Below are 13,452 nucleotides of genomic sequence, written 5' to 3' on the forward strand. Positions count from 1 at the left end.
TGTGCCAAAAGAAAAGTTTCGGGGAGCGATGGGGGGATGGGGGGAAAGAAATGCAGCCTCTTGCGTTCGCTGAGAAATCCCATTCTTCCAAAACCCATAGCCCGCGGCGGGGGAGACAGCCTGTGTCTTTAAGAGGCCTCCGCTAGCAGGGCGGGGACCGGCGGCTCCTCACTCCCAGCCCCGGCAACTGGTCCCGCCCTCTTTTGAGTGACAGGCAACCAATCCAATTGAAGAAGGAGAATTCAGCGTGACGGTGAAATGGAGCAATAGGAGCCCGGGTCGGCCTGCGTGGGGCGGGGCCCCGAGAAGGCGGGGCCGGCGGAGGCTAGTGAAGCGGCGGCTGGGAGACCTGGGCGCGGGAGCTGGGCCTAGGTCGGCTCCCTGGTGAGTGTGGGACGCGCCGGGGGTCTGGGCGCGCCAGGCCGCAGGGAGGGCCCTGGCCCGAGGGACGCGGGGCGGAGAGGCCGGGCCGGGAAGTAGGCGGAGGGCTGCGGCCTGCTTCTGCCCCGGGGCCTGGGGGGCTGGAGAGGGCCGGCCTGGGATGCACCGCGCAGGTTCGACAAGCCCCTGAGGGGTTGCGGCCCAAGTGGGTCCGCCGGGCCAGAGGGTCACTGGGTCCCGGACCCAGAAGGGTCGACGACGGGTGGGAAAGAGGGCGGACCAGGCCTAGAGGAGCGGGGGCTGGGTCGGGTAGGGGTCGCGGGGTAGGGGAGGAGGAGGGTGGGAGGATGAAACCCGGGGGCGAGACGGTGCGGGGAGGGAGGGTACGGGAGAGGGACCAGATGGGAGAGGGCTCGATAGGAGCCCAAAGAGTGTTTGGGGCTGGGTGGCACCCATCCGAAGCCTCGGAGTCTCCCTTGACATCGCCACCCCCTCCTACACACACAGACACTGCTCATCACCCCGCCCCGTCGATCCGGCCGGCTCAGTGACCCCCCAGACCGTCTACTTGCATCTCCGCCGCTTCCCCCTCAGTTCAGGCATCTCTCGCCTCTTACCTGGATTGATGCAGTGTCCATAACCGATCTGTACACAGGCACTTGCGCCGCTCCCCAGCGGGCTTCGCACCGTGGTCAGAGGGATCTTTTCAAAATACAGATCAGAGCCGGACGCTCGGTTGCTTGTAACTGGCTGGCTTCCACCTCCTGCAGGGCCAGCCCCAGATCCTCACCCAAGCCCTGGAGATGGAATCCCACCGACCTCTCCTCCCTAGTCTCAGTCTACTAACCCCTCTTGCCCAATTCTCTTGTCACACTGGTCTTTTCGTGTTCCTTCTACATACCAAGCCCTGGCCCAACTCAGGGTCTTCACCCTCAGCCTTCCTGCTCCCTGGGCTTATCTTCCCCGCCTGGCTTATTCCTGTCAACTCCCCTTTATCTTGGAAATCTCCACTCAAGTATCACTTCCCCAGGAGGAGTCCCTGGTCCTCGATTCCCCCACCCAGTGAATTCCCCACTTTCATCACCCTCTGTACTTCTCCTTCACGACACTTGAAGAGCTGCAGTTTTACATTTATTTATGAAAATATTCATGTCTGTCTGTTCCCACCAGATAATAAGGTCCACTAGGAAAAAGATAGTGTCTGCTTTTGCTCCTTGTATCTCCAGCATCTTGCCCAGAGCCAGGCACTGTAAATATGTACTAAATGAATAGAGGACTTGGCCAGGCTCTGTGCTAGAATGATGCTGTCCGATGGAAAGATAATGCAATATCTGTAGTTGCAAAATTTTTAGTAGCCACATTAAAAAAGCAAAAGGAAACAAGCGACATTATGTTTTGTAATATATTTTACTTAACCTAATAGATTCCAGAATGATATTCTTTTGACATATACTCAATGTTAAAAACATTATTAATATTTCACATTTCTGTGTGTGTACTAAGCCCTTGAAATCTGGCCTGTGTTCTACACTCAGAGCCCATCTCAGCTCATGGTAAACACATTACAGGTGCTCAGTAGCCACACGTAGGGGCGAGCAGTGCTAGAAGCTTTACATACCTGTGGCATTTAATTGCCTTTAACCTTTTGAGATAATTATTGTTGTCTGCATTTTACTAGTAAACATGATGAAGCTCCTAGAAGTTATGCTGCCTGCCAGCAACCGTCCTAAACTTTGTGAGGGGAGGAGGCAAGGGGAGGACCAGGACCTCCATCTGTTCATGTGGAGTTTGGTCCTTCTGTACCCTATGCTGCCTCGAGGAGGTGCCAGGGGAGTCTGGGGGTGCAGGAAGTGGGGGCTAAACTTCTAGAAAACAATGGCACCTGTGGGTATATGCATATTCGGTTTCATCCACGAAGAGACAGTGTGTCTGGGTGCATCAGTACCACCTGCCTAGGTGGCTCAGGAACAAGTGGATTTGATGCAGTTGAAGAAAAAACCTGCAAGGCCAGTGCTTCTTGATCCAGTCACCGGAGCTCAGCACATTCAGCACCAACTCAGCCTGGTCCCAGGACCTGGGTAGAAAAATGTACCCAGGCCGCAGCATCTTGTACAGGGCCTGAGTTAACAGTCTGGCTGTTCAGTTCAACAGTTGCTCACTGAGTTGAGGTCCCCACTCCCGTGGGACCAGCACTGTTCTAGGCCATTTAGGGTGGCTGGGGAGTATAGATCACAGCCCTCATCTTCAGGACGCCTACTGGGTACTTGGAAAGACCAGACCAGACCACAGAATGATTAGATGAGGTGCAGGACACCGGGCGCTGTAATGAAGAACCGGAAACAGTGGTGTGCAGAGGCTGCAGTGGCTGTCTAGGCCACGCTGGGTAATGTGTTTCCAAGTGCGGATTTGGATTCCTCTGCAGGGGTAGGGGGGTACTTCGTAGTTTGCTACAGTTCCCACATAGATGCTGCTTGGCATATTTACTTACCTGTCTGGCTGCTTAAGCAGCCAGAGTTTGTAAACCCATTAGACATACTGGTTTTAATTGAGTCACTAGAAAAGATTTGTTGAGCACCTGTTATGTGCCAGGCATTGTATAGGCCACTGCTCTGGAACTGACTATGAAGCTCTCCAAGGTTCTTCTGCTAGGAGAAAAATAATAATAATAATAAGAAGAATTTTATATTGATTTTCCTCCCCGATTGCCTTCACATATGTTCTCTCATTCTGTCATCAGTATACTAAAGCCTGGCAGGTAGGGCTCTTTTATGCCAGGGAAACATGGTTACAGTGCTTTTGCAACTTCTTCAAGTTCACACTGTTGGAATTCTGCTTACTCTGTGTCAGGTATTATGCTTAAATGATTTACGTATATTATCCCACCCAATGTTCACAGCAACTTTATGGAGTAGGGTTGATTCGAATCCCCATTTAACAGATAAGGAAATTCTTAGAACTGGGATCCAAACCTAGGTCTGTTCCACTCCAGAACACAAGCTCCTTACCTCGTTAAGTTACTCTGCCTCGCTAGAAGGTCAAGGTTGGACGAGACCTCCTCATGCATATCAGGACCTGAAGTCCAAAGAGGCTTGTCCTCATGGCAGAGCTGGGCAGTCAGGTCTCCTGTGCTGCAGGGGCAGGACTAACCCAGAAGGGAGCGCCGAGGCCTTCTTTGGTTCCTGACTGCTGGTGTGGCCTTGCCAGCTTCTCTGGACCTCAGTTCCCTTATTTGTAAAATGAGAGGCTTGGCCTGGTTTTGCAGTGAGAACAATGCTGTGTGGTTGGGGTCAGTATTGAAGGAGTCGGGCCCCCAGCCCGGGGTTTCAGTCATAACCCAGGGCTTCTCAGCCCCGCACACCCCGTCCCCACACAGGCTCTGCCTTCCCGCGGCAGCCGCGGTCCCGTGAAGGCAGACAGTACTTCTGGTTCATCTGTGTTTTCCACTTCAGTTTCTGTTTCAGTTCCAGAAACTGAGGCAAGTGGACTGGAAACACAGACCCCCTTCTACGTCCATCTCGATGACTGTAGGGCCGTGTGGAGTTCTAGGCAATGGCTCGTCCTCTGTCATTAGAGTTTCTGTTCTCTTTTAGAGGCGGTCAGGTCTAGGGGCATCCTGGAGGGTATTTTTGGTGTGGAACTCTGTGGGCACAGCTGTGTGCCAGGCACTGTGGGCAGGGGAGTAGATGCGGACTTGATGAGTCCCTGCCCTCAGCTAGCAGCCCCTGAGCTGTGGCTCCCAGCCCTGGCTTCCCATTAGGTTCACCTGGGTGGGGGGGCTGGGGGGTGGTTTGCAGTGACCTGGGTTGGGCACGGATGAGGCACAGCCAGAGCTGAGACCCACTGGTGTAGAGTCTGCACCTGGGGATCTTGTTTGAAGGCAGGTTCTGATTCAGGGGGTCTGGGCTGGAGTGGGTGATTCTGTGTTACAGGCTCCCAGGCAACATCGGTGGTGCTGGAGTGCGGATCACACTCTGAATAGCACGAGGAAAGGCTGCACATAGACAGTTATGAATCAGTGGGATTGTGACAGTGTGTGTAAAAGACGGGAGGGCAGATGAGGGCGCAGTTCATTTTGTCTGAGGGGAGAGGACCAGGAAGGCCACACAGAAGAGTGACTGAGCTGGGCCTTGAAGCTCGAGTAGAAGTTTGGCAGCTGGACCAGGTGGAGGGAGTAATGGCAGAGGCCCCAGTAAGACTTAGAAGAGCCTGATGTTTGGGGGAACAAGGTGGTCTGCAGTGACATTCGGAGTATCTGCGAGGGCGGTCTGAAGGCCATGGTGGGCCTGGAAGGAGCTGGTGCTCTCCTGCGGAGTCTAAGCTCAGTTGTGCAAGGATAGGGACCTTGCAGAAGGTTTCTAAACCGAAGAGGAGAGCTGAGTGCTTCTTAGGGTAGGTGTTACGTGAGAAGAAGCCCAAACAGTTACCCTGTTCCCACGCCCTTCCTCACTGCCCTTGTGGCTCTAAGTTAGTGGCTTTTAACTACGTGTTCGGGTGAGTCTTGTGTCCAAAAATTTCAACAGAAGGGAGAAATCTCAGCTGCCATTGGTATGATGGTCCTTCTCGGTGTTTCTAGCAGTAAACGTCAGGACCTGAATCTTCGAACCCAGCTTCCCTCCCTGTACCTTAGAGTCTCACCCGCATTCAGGGGTCCGAACTAAGGGAAGTTAAGTCACTTCTCACTGCAGAAGATTTCAGAGGGAGAAGCCTCTGTTGAGATTGTGCTCTCGATTAGAAAGAGGGTTTGACCTCTGGTTGCCTTCCTGGAGCGGTGCTTTCTCTTGCAGGAAACATAAACCAAACTCACCCATGCCTCCCCCACCGAATCAGAAGCAAAAGAGCCGAACAAAAGCACCCGTCAATCCTTATCCTTAAAGGAATGAGGGGGGGAGAGTGCGGAGCTGGAGCCTTCTGGCCTTCCTCCATCTGAATTCCTTACTAATGGGGAGGGATTGTCTTCCACTTCCTTTCCGCTGGGCTCAGAATCCATCTCCCTGGAGCCGTCCCTGCAGGGGCGATTGATTGATGGAGCTCTGTGGGGCCTTTTGTAACTGTGCTGATTTTATAAGCACACCTTCCAGAAGCCACTTAAAGGACACTCATTGGAGACACGGAAGGTCCTGTTTTTCTCTTGTTTCCCCGACTTTGCCTTTGAAAACCTGAGCTGTCATCTTCCTGCCTTAGAGTATAGGATTATCTTCGCCAGATCAGTGTGTGCCTCTCTCCTGTTTGGTGGCATGTAGAGCTTTCCCAATCATATTTATATCTGTAATACTTGGAAGGGGGTGGGAGGGTGGGATGCAGAGTCGTTTAATCAGAAGGGGTTGATGACTTCTTCGCCTCCTGGGCCTGGATGTGGAACCACCGCTCCCTCATCTTGGCTGTTTGCTCTTGAACTCTATAGTGACGCTGAATGGTAGAGCGAGAGGCTATTTATAACCCTGAGAATTTTGCAATGTTACTGAATTGCTTCGACCTAATTCCCACTTCCTTTCTAAAGTGAAAATGAAAAGAGTGAGCAAATGAGAGCTGAAAGGGCTCCCCACAAGGAGATCCTTTATCTGGGGACCGTTACCTGGAGAATAGTATTCTTCTAGTCTCCTATCTCCCGACGTTTCCATAGGGAGAAAAGCGGAGGGATGTTTTCCGCCATCTTTTAACTAGAGTCAGGGGTGCTAAATCTGATTTTCCAGTGAGACACGTCCTAATGTTAGATGTGAAAACAGTGAAAATGCTGTGGAGTTGGAAGGTGGTGGGTCGAGGAGGGAACACACAACCAGAGTGCTTCCTGCCTGTCCACTGCCGTGTGGAGCCGGCCCTGGTTTGTAGGAGTTGAGGAAGTCAGAGCTGTTGGATTTGAGCAGATGCTCATGGAACCGTATCCGTGTGCCAGGCGCTGTGCCAGCCGATGAAGCTGCAGGGTTGGCCTTGCCCCGGGGGAGGAGAGAGCTGTGGGAATATAAAACTATAATGGGGTGGGACAGGAGCCATCACAGAGCTGCGGACAGAATGCCACAAGAACACGGGCCCGTCCTGTTTCACTTTGCTAGAGAAACGGGGGTGGCGTGAGGAACTAAGACTGGTACAGAGAGGAAGTGACATCTGAGTGGGGCTCTGAAGCTTGAATATGAGCTCTCCTGACAGTCGAAGGAAGGAAAAACATGCAAAGATACAGAGGAGGAGGAGGAACATGGGCTGCCTTATAGAAACAGCAAGTAGTCCAGGAAGGTCTGGCTAGACTGTGAAGGGCTGAACACCACACAGGGGAGTGGGGGTCACCTTCTTTAGACAGTGGGCTCCGTTGTCTGTCACAATGGTGAGCTCTTGTCGTTGGTCTCTGAGCCCCGGTGTGCTTCATCTTCAGGTCCAGGGAACCCAGATCCTCCACTGAGCGCCTGCTGTGGGAACCGTGCCACCTGCTTTCACGTGGCTTTCAAACAGCCAGACTGGCTGGGGTCAGATTCTGGCCGTGCCGCTTACTAGCTGTGTGACACTGAGCACAGTACTTAATTTCTCTGCGCCTCTATTTCTTTTTTAAATTTTATTTATTTATTTATTTATGGCTGTGTTGGGTCTTTGTTGCTGTGCGCGGGCTTTCTCTAGTTGCGACGAGCGGGGGCTACTCTTCGTTGCGGTGCGCGGGCTTATTGCAGTGGCTTCTCTTGTTGCGGAGCACAGGCTCTAGGCACGCGGGCTTAGTAGTTGCGGCACGCGGGCTCTAGGGCACAGGCTCAGTAGTTGTGGTGCACGGGCTTAGTTGCTCCGCAGCATGTGGGATCTTCCTGGGCCAGGGATCGAACCCACGTACCCTGCATTGGCAGGCAGATTCTTAACCACTGTGCCACCAGGGAAGTCCCTCTATTTCTTGTCTATAAAACCAGGATGATGCATCACACAGGGCTGCTGCGTGGATTAAATGAATTAATCTGTGTAAAGCCCTTAGAACAGTGTCCCAGCACTGTGTAAATGTTAGCTAATGTCATCATCCTCAGCAAAGGAAGTATTATGTAGAGGGAAGAGAGCCCACTTTGAAGTCCTAACGCACAGTCCTGAGACCCAGTTCTGATGTGATTTCTTTCTTTCTTTTTTTGTGGGGAAGAGGTGGGAAGGAGACATGTGGAAGATACGTTTCTCATCCCATGTGAACTTCAGTTGCCTCATCTACAATGGGATGACTTCCAGGGTTCGGGTGAGCATCAGCGGTAATAATGCTACAGACGTGTGATCAAATGTAAATAGGCTGTCTGCACATTGCTGTTACATACAGGATGACTTGCCATAAAGTCACCACAAAACTGAACGGTTTTAAACAAACCACTTATCTAAGTGGGTTTTGCTGTTCATTATTTCAGCCAGTGTTAACCAAGGGCCTGCTCAGTGCTATCATCTTGTGCCTGTTAGGCTGCTGTCTCTTCAGCCCTCCATGTAGAGCTCCTTCAAAGCTGGGGGGTCACCCTTATGCTTAGGCTTTTTAGTTGCAATGAGTAGAAACGCAGGCTAGTTTAATTGAAAGGAGTTTTATTGGCAGGAAACAGGGGAACTTCAGGTACCCCAACTGTAGGAGGTGTAGCCATGGAGTCTGGAAAGTCTTCAGACACAGGCTTCTTCCACCTCTTTCTGGGACTTTGTGGTTTCTGGTTTCTGGCCTCCACTCATCCACACATTTCTGGATTCTTCTTGCTGAATAGCTTCCTCTGCAAGGCTCTTGGTTTTTGCTTCTTGGTATCTTTGGCTTGCCGCGGTACCTGCTCTGAGGCTGACTGTGACCTTTCTGCTCCAGGGCCCATTGTCATCCATCTTCTTTAGTCTGTGTCTTTAAGCTCAAGAGAGAGAATTGGATTAGTCCAGCTAAGGTTGAGTGTTCACCTCGGTCCTGTTGGCTGTGGCATGGGTGGCGAGAGTGCCAGGACACATGGGCTGCCTGGGCATATTGGGAAAGGGCAAAGTCACTGAGAATCAGGGCTTATAGTATCTCTGGAATAGTCCTGGTGGTTGCAAATCCCCGTGCTTTAAAATGGATATGAATTTTTGGAACATACAAGAATCACTCAGGGCTGCCTTTTATAAAGAAAGAGATAGGGACTTCCCTGGTGATCCAGTGGTAAAGAATCTGCCTTCCAATGCAGGGGACGTGGGTTCCATCCCTGGTTGGGGAACTAAGATCCCACATGCTGTGGGGCAACTAAGCCTGCGCGCCACAACTACTGAGCTCATGTGCCTCAACGAGAGAGCCCACATGCCGCAAACTACAGAGCCCACACGCCCTGGAGCCCGTGTGTCACAACTGGAGAGAAACCCGAGCAGACTGCGCACCCTAACGAAAAGATCTGTGTGCTGCAACTAAGACCCGATACAGCCAAAAAAAAAATAAGGAAAATAAATAAGTATTTTAAAAAAGAGAGATAATCAACCTAGGAAATGCCGTGTGGTGTCACAGTAAAGTGGAACTGTAAAATAATGAACTTTAGCTTTGTTTATCTCCGAAGACAGTATCCAGAAAGGAGTTCTAGGGACGTCCCTGGCAGTCCTGTGGTTAAGACTCCGCTCTTCCAATGCAGGGGATGCGGGTTCAATCCCTGGTCAGGGAACTAAGATCCCACATGCCACGCACAGAAAAAAACAGAAACAAACAAACAGAAGAGAGTTCCAAAAAATATGATTTGTTTCTTAGCAGCACCACTGAAATAAGGGTGTAACTTCTTTTGGAGAGGGACATGTGTACATCACCCAGACACTCAGTGTTGGAGCTGTGACTAGGTCCTGAGTCCTCTGGCTGTGAATCCAGATGCTTCAGCAGGGAAAATCATCTCAGCCCAGTGCTCTTCCTCTCGCACCTACACTGCCTACTTATTTTAAGAAGAAGAAGAAACTAAACTAAATAACAAATGGTCTTAAAGGCCATATTGTGCATTTCCACATATATGAAGTACAAAAGCAGGCAGAACAAATCCATGGTGTTGGAAATCAGAAACAAGTTGCCTCTGGGAGGGCTGGCAGGTGTGGGGTTGACTGGAAGGAGGTAGGAGGGAATTCTGGGGGTGTGAAAATGTTCAGTGTCTTGTTTTGGGTGGTGGTTACAGGACGGTATGTGTATTTCTATTTTGTATATATATTTATATATACATATATACACATAAGCTCTGCATTTTATTATTTGTAGATTGTATCTCAGTCAAAAAAAACGATCTCACAACTGTACAGTCATGCCTCCTAATTATGGCAGATTTAGATAAGGATGGGGACTCCTGCCCTAGGTGTCCTGAGATTCACGGTACCACCCCTGCTTTGCTGTGTCACTGGAGCAGAGCATCTCAACCAGGACTTCTTCTGATGGGCCCGTTTCTTTTCAGAGGTTTGTTGTGTGTCTAGGCACATAAAAATTACATGTGAGAAATTCTGCCCGGAGCTGCAGAAGCTGTGGAAGCTCTCAGGGCCGTGAGACCGGCCCACTTCACCTCTAGGCTTGATTTAGCTGCAGTGAGCAGAAATTCAGGCTAGCTCAGCCGGAGGTGGGGGTGGGTTGGGGGTGGGTAGCACTAGTCAAAGTCAACTCCATGTTCTGTCACCTTCACTGCTTGTGCGCTGGGTGAATGGGGCACCTTAACCACACTGAGTTTCAGTTTTGTTGTCTTCAAATGGAGGTAATCCTGTGCTGCCTACTTCACAAGGCTGCTGAGGGGACTCAACAGAGTAAGTGATGGCACACTGAAAACCATCTCTTCTGTGCTGCCATGTTCTGGAAGTGCTGGTATTTTTGACAGTCGACTTCTGAAGCACCCCATCCTGGTCAGGAAATGGCTGGGAAAGCTTCCCTCTTTCTGAGACCTGTGGGTTCGTAGGGGAAGGGACTTGTACCCCTGTCGCCAAAGAGGTTAGTACTTACAAGGCTGTGAGAAATAACAGCTGTGTTTGGGCTGAAAAATTGATGGCCTCCACAAATACCAGCTCAGCACAGCTATGCCGCATGTTCCAGGAGAGGTGGGTGGTCTCCATTAGTGAGGCGTGGATTGTGGGCAAGTGGCTAAACCTGGGGGTGCAGGAGAAAGGCCTCTTTCGTGAAGAGAGAGGCCTCTCCTGAAGCTGCAGGCATGGAGTGTAAACAACATTGAAATAATCCATCAGCGGGGTGGCTTCCCCTCATCAGACCTTGGAGAGAATGCTTTAGCTACTGCCTGGAACACCACTAAGCTCACAGAGTTGCCTAGGATACCAGTCACGTGGGCCCATCTTCCAGACTTGTTCAAAATGATTTATTTTCCTTTATTTTGGAGAGCAGTGGGTCAGAAGTACTTCTGAAGCCTTGTCCTCCGATAGTTGGTCCTTTGTATGAGGGTCCTTACCTCCCTATACTTGTGCTCTCAGCAGCCCTTGCCTTTGGCAATTGGGACTAAAATAGCATTTCCTGTCCCGCTTCTCTTCTCCATTTTCTGAAGTCTGTGTCATCCCACACGGTGGAGGCTCCGCGTTGTGTCCCTTTGCGGGGGGAGGAGTGGCAGCAATAAGTAGGGAGGAAGTAACAGAGCATGTGGCCAGGCCCTGCTGACTCTGGAATCTTCCCGGGATGACTGCAGAGCAGAGCAGGCTGGCTGCTTCAGCTAACTGCTCCGCCAAGGAAAGGCTGTGTCTGTCCTTATCAGTCTCAGGGCATAAGCTTCTCCCTCTCAAGGTCCCAGGACAGGACTTTGCAGTAAATGTTCTCCTCTACTCCGGGGTCCTCCTGGCCCTTCACCTGAAGTGTCACATTGGCAGATCTTGCGGCTGGCTTATCCGCAGTTGGTAGATAGGTTTGTCCCTTTTCTACTTGCTGATTTAATCTAAAGAGACAAAATGTCCAAGGAAAGGTTGTGGCATGATCTAGAAGAATTCAAACCAAGGAGTTCTACATGTTTCTTTGGGCACTCTCTGTCTTCTGATTTTCCAAAATGTATAACAAGAGTGAAAAATGAAGGCAAACTCTGACTTTTTCCTTTTTTCTGATTCTTTTCCCCAGGCAGCTGTGTCTGTGTGTCTTGGAGAAGCAGGGCCCATTGGGAACGATGCCACCACCATCAGACATCGTCAAAGTGGCCATCGAGTGGCCAGGTGCTAACGCTCAGCTCCTCGAAATCGACCAGGTAAGCTCTGGAAGGGAGCAGCGGCGATGCAAGGGGAAGGATCCAGGGAGTGCGTGGTGGGGATGTCTTTAGGGGCGGGGACCACTGGCATTAGGAGTAAGACCAGCAACAGGAAAGCCAAGCCCTGTCCCACCCTGTGGAAGGCTAGTCACCATGGCCTGGGAGAGACTTCCTCTTCGAGAAAAGCTCTCAGAGAAGAAGTCCGTGCTCAGGCCCCAGGACGACCCTGCCTGGCCGACCCTCTCATCAGGACCTTGGTACTAGCAGGCTGTGGCTCCTGGTGAAGGATCTCTCTCTCTCTCTCTCTCTCTCTCTCTCTCTCTCTCTCTCTCTCTCTCAGAAACGGCCCCTGGCGTCCATCATCAAGGAAGTTTGTGATGGGTAAGTTGAAACTGCCCCTGTTTTGGATGGTGACAGGCTAAAAACAGAGGAGCATTGCCAGACCTTGAAAGGAATTCTGCCCGAGGATCTGCAGTTAGTCGGGTCCCCAGTCCGGGGGTTTTGTGGATCGTTGTCTTACGAAGAAAGTGTAGCCGGTGGGGATGTCCCTGAGACCTGTCAATCTTCAGTTTTTCCTTTAAGCCCAGGAATGCCCCACCTGAGGTCCTGGTGGGATCTGAGACCTGCACTGAATTATATGCGCCGCCTTTTGTGGTACCCATCTTTACAGGGGCTGAGGAGGGTACTGTTCAACATCTCAACCCAAAGCTTTGGGTTTTCTTCCCCTGTACGTCAAACAGACCGCCCAATCCCTCAGTCAACTCTATTGAAGATTATTTATTTGCAGCTTCTAGACAGGCCCCCCGGCATGGCCACACAGGCTGTACTGTTTTTTTCTTACATAGGTGGTCACTGCCAAACCCGGAGTATTACACCCTCCGTTATGCAGACGGTCCCCAGCTCTACATCACCGAACAGGTTAGTACAGGGAGAAGCCAGACCAACACAGGCCTCGCTCTGGAGTGAGCCATCCCGGGGGCCGGCGCTGTTTGCCCTCCTTACATCCAGGGAGCTTCCACTTCCTGGGTCAAGAGCTGCTTCCTGGGCAGATCAGGGAGCATCAGCCCTTGTCCTCCTCTGGTGGCTGGAAAAATGTGGCTTCTGCTTCCTGAGAAGCACTTGAAAAGCATCTTAGAAATTCTTTGCCAAGGAACAAGCAGGAGAGGAGGCCCTGCCTGGAGAGTCTCCGTTACGGCCACTTCAAAAATGACAGAAAGTTCTTGTTGATTCAGCTGGCTTGCACAATTTTAATATTTTATCTTAGCTGCTCTTTTTTTCTCTTTGCTACCCAGACTCGCAGTGACATTAAGAACGGGACAATCTTACAGCTGGCTATCTCCCCGGTAGGTATTCGGCCTTCCTTAGGAATTCCTTTATTTGACAAGCGTCTGTGAGCACCTACCATGGGCCAGACTCTGTTCTAGAAAGTAAGGCTTGGAGGTTAAAAAGTCAATCTTTGCTCTCACAGCCTGGTTGGGAATAAACAAACAAATATAAGGCCTCTCTCAAGGGTCCTGAAAGAAGGTTGCTTAGGGAACTCAGAAAAGGGTCCACCTAACTCAGACTGAGAATTCCCAGAAAGCCCTTCCAAAGAAGGGGGACACTTGGCTCAGATGTTGAAGGATAAGCAAGAAGCAGCTGAAGAAAGAAGAAAAGGAAACGTATTCCAAGCAGAGAGATGTGCTTTGTTTAGGGGAGGCAGGAGTGATGGGTGGCCGAGGGCCTGTAGCCATCAACCAGAAGCCAGTGAAAGGTTCCTTGGCGGCCTGCTTATGGGTCGGACTTTATCCAGAAGGGAAAGATCATAGTGGGGACGTTGAAAGATTTTAAGTAGGAAGCTATATTATGCTTAGGTTTATGTTTTATGAAGATCACTTTAGTGACAGTGTGGAAGATGGGCTTGAAAAAGGAAGGTTGGTGGTAGGAGGAATCTTCAAGAAGCTGATGAGCAGTGTCAACA

The 13,452-nt window shown here is 50.9% G+C and overlaps 1 protein-coding gene across 6 annotated transcripts in view; it reads left to right on the forward strand.

The window, feature by feature from the left end:
* The first annotated feature begins 315 nt into the window (after positions 1 to 315).
* The window catches only part of ELMO2 (engulfment and cell motility 2), a 38,409-nt gene continuing 25,272 nt past the window's right edge, over positions 316 to 13,452 (forward strand). For 3 of the 6 annotated variants that reach the window (XM_027078151.1, XM_027078154.1, XM_027078152.1), the window contains exons 1-3: positions 11,436 to 11,492; positions 11,833 to 11,873; positions 12,785 to 12,835. Coding sequence is in view for 2 of the 6 variants with exons in the window: in XM_027078149.1 (XP_026933950.1) it covers positions 11,415 to 11,492; positions 11,833 to 11,873; positions 12,338 to 12,410; positions 12,785 to 12,835 (243 nt within the window). In the remaining 4 variants the exon portion in view is untranslated. Of the gene's footprint in view, positions 385 to 7,477; positions 7,568 to 11,368; positions 11,493 to 11,832; positions 11,874 to 12,337; positions 12,411 to 12,784; positions 12,836 to 13,452 lie in introns of those variants that run through there. The other 3 variants (XM_027078148.1, XM_027078149.1, XM_027078153.1) reach the window with 3 other exon arrangements.

Source organism: Aethalodelphis obliquidens, unplaced genomic scaffold, assembly GCF_003676395.1.
Source record: "Aethalodelphis obliquidens isolate GAN/ISIS:26980383/991018 unplaced genomic scaffold, ASM367639v1 scaffold42, whole genome shotgun sequence".
Lineage (NCBI taxonomy): Eukaryota > Metazoa > Chordata > Mammalia > Artiodactyla > Delphinidae > Aethalodelphis > Aethalodelphis obliquidens.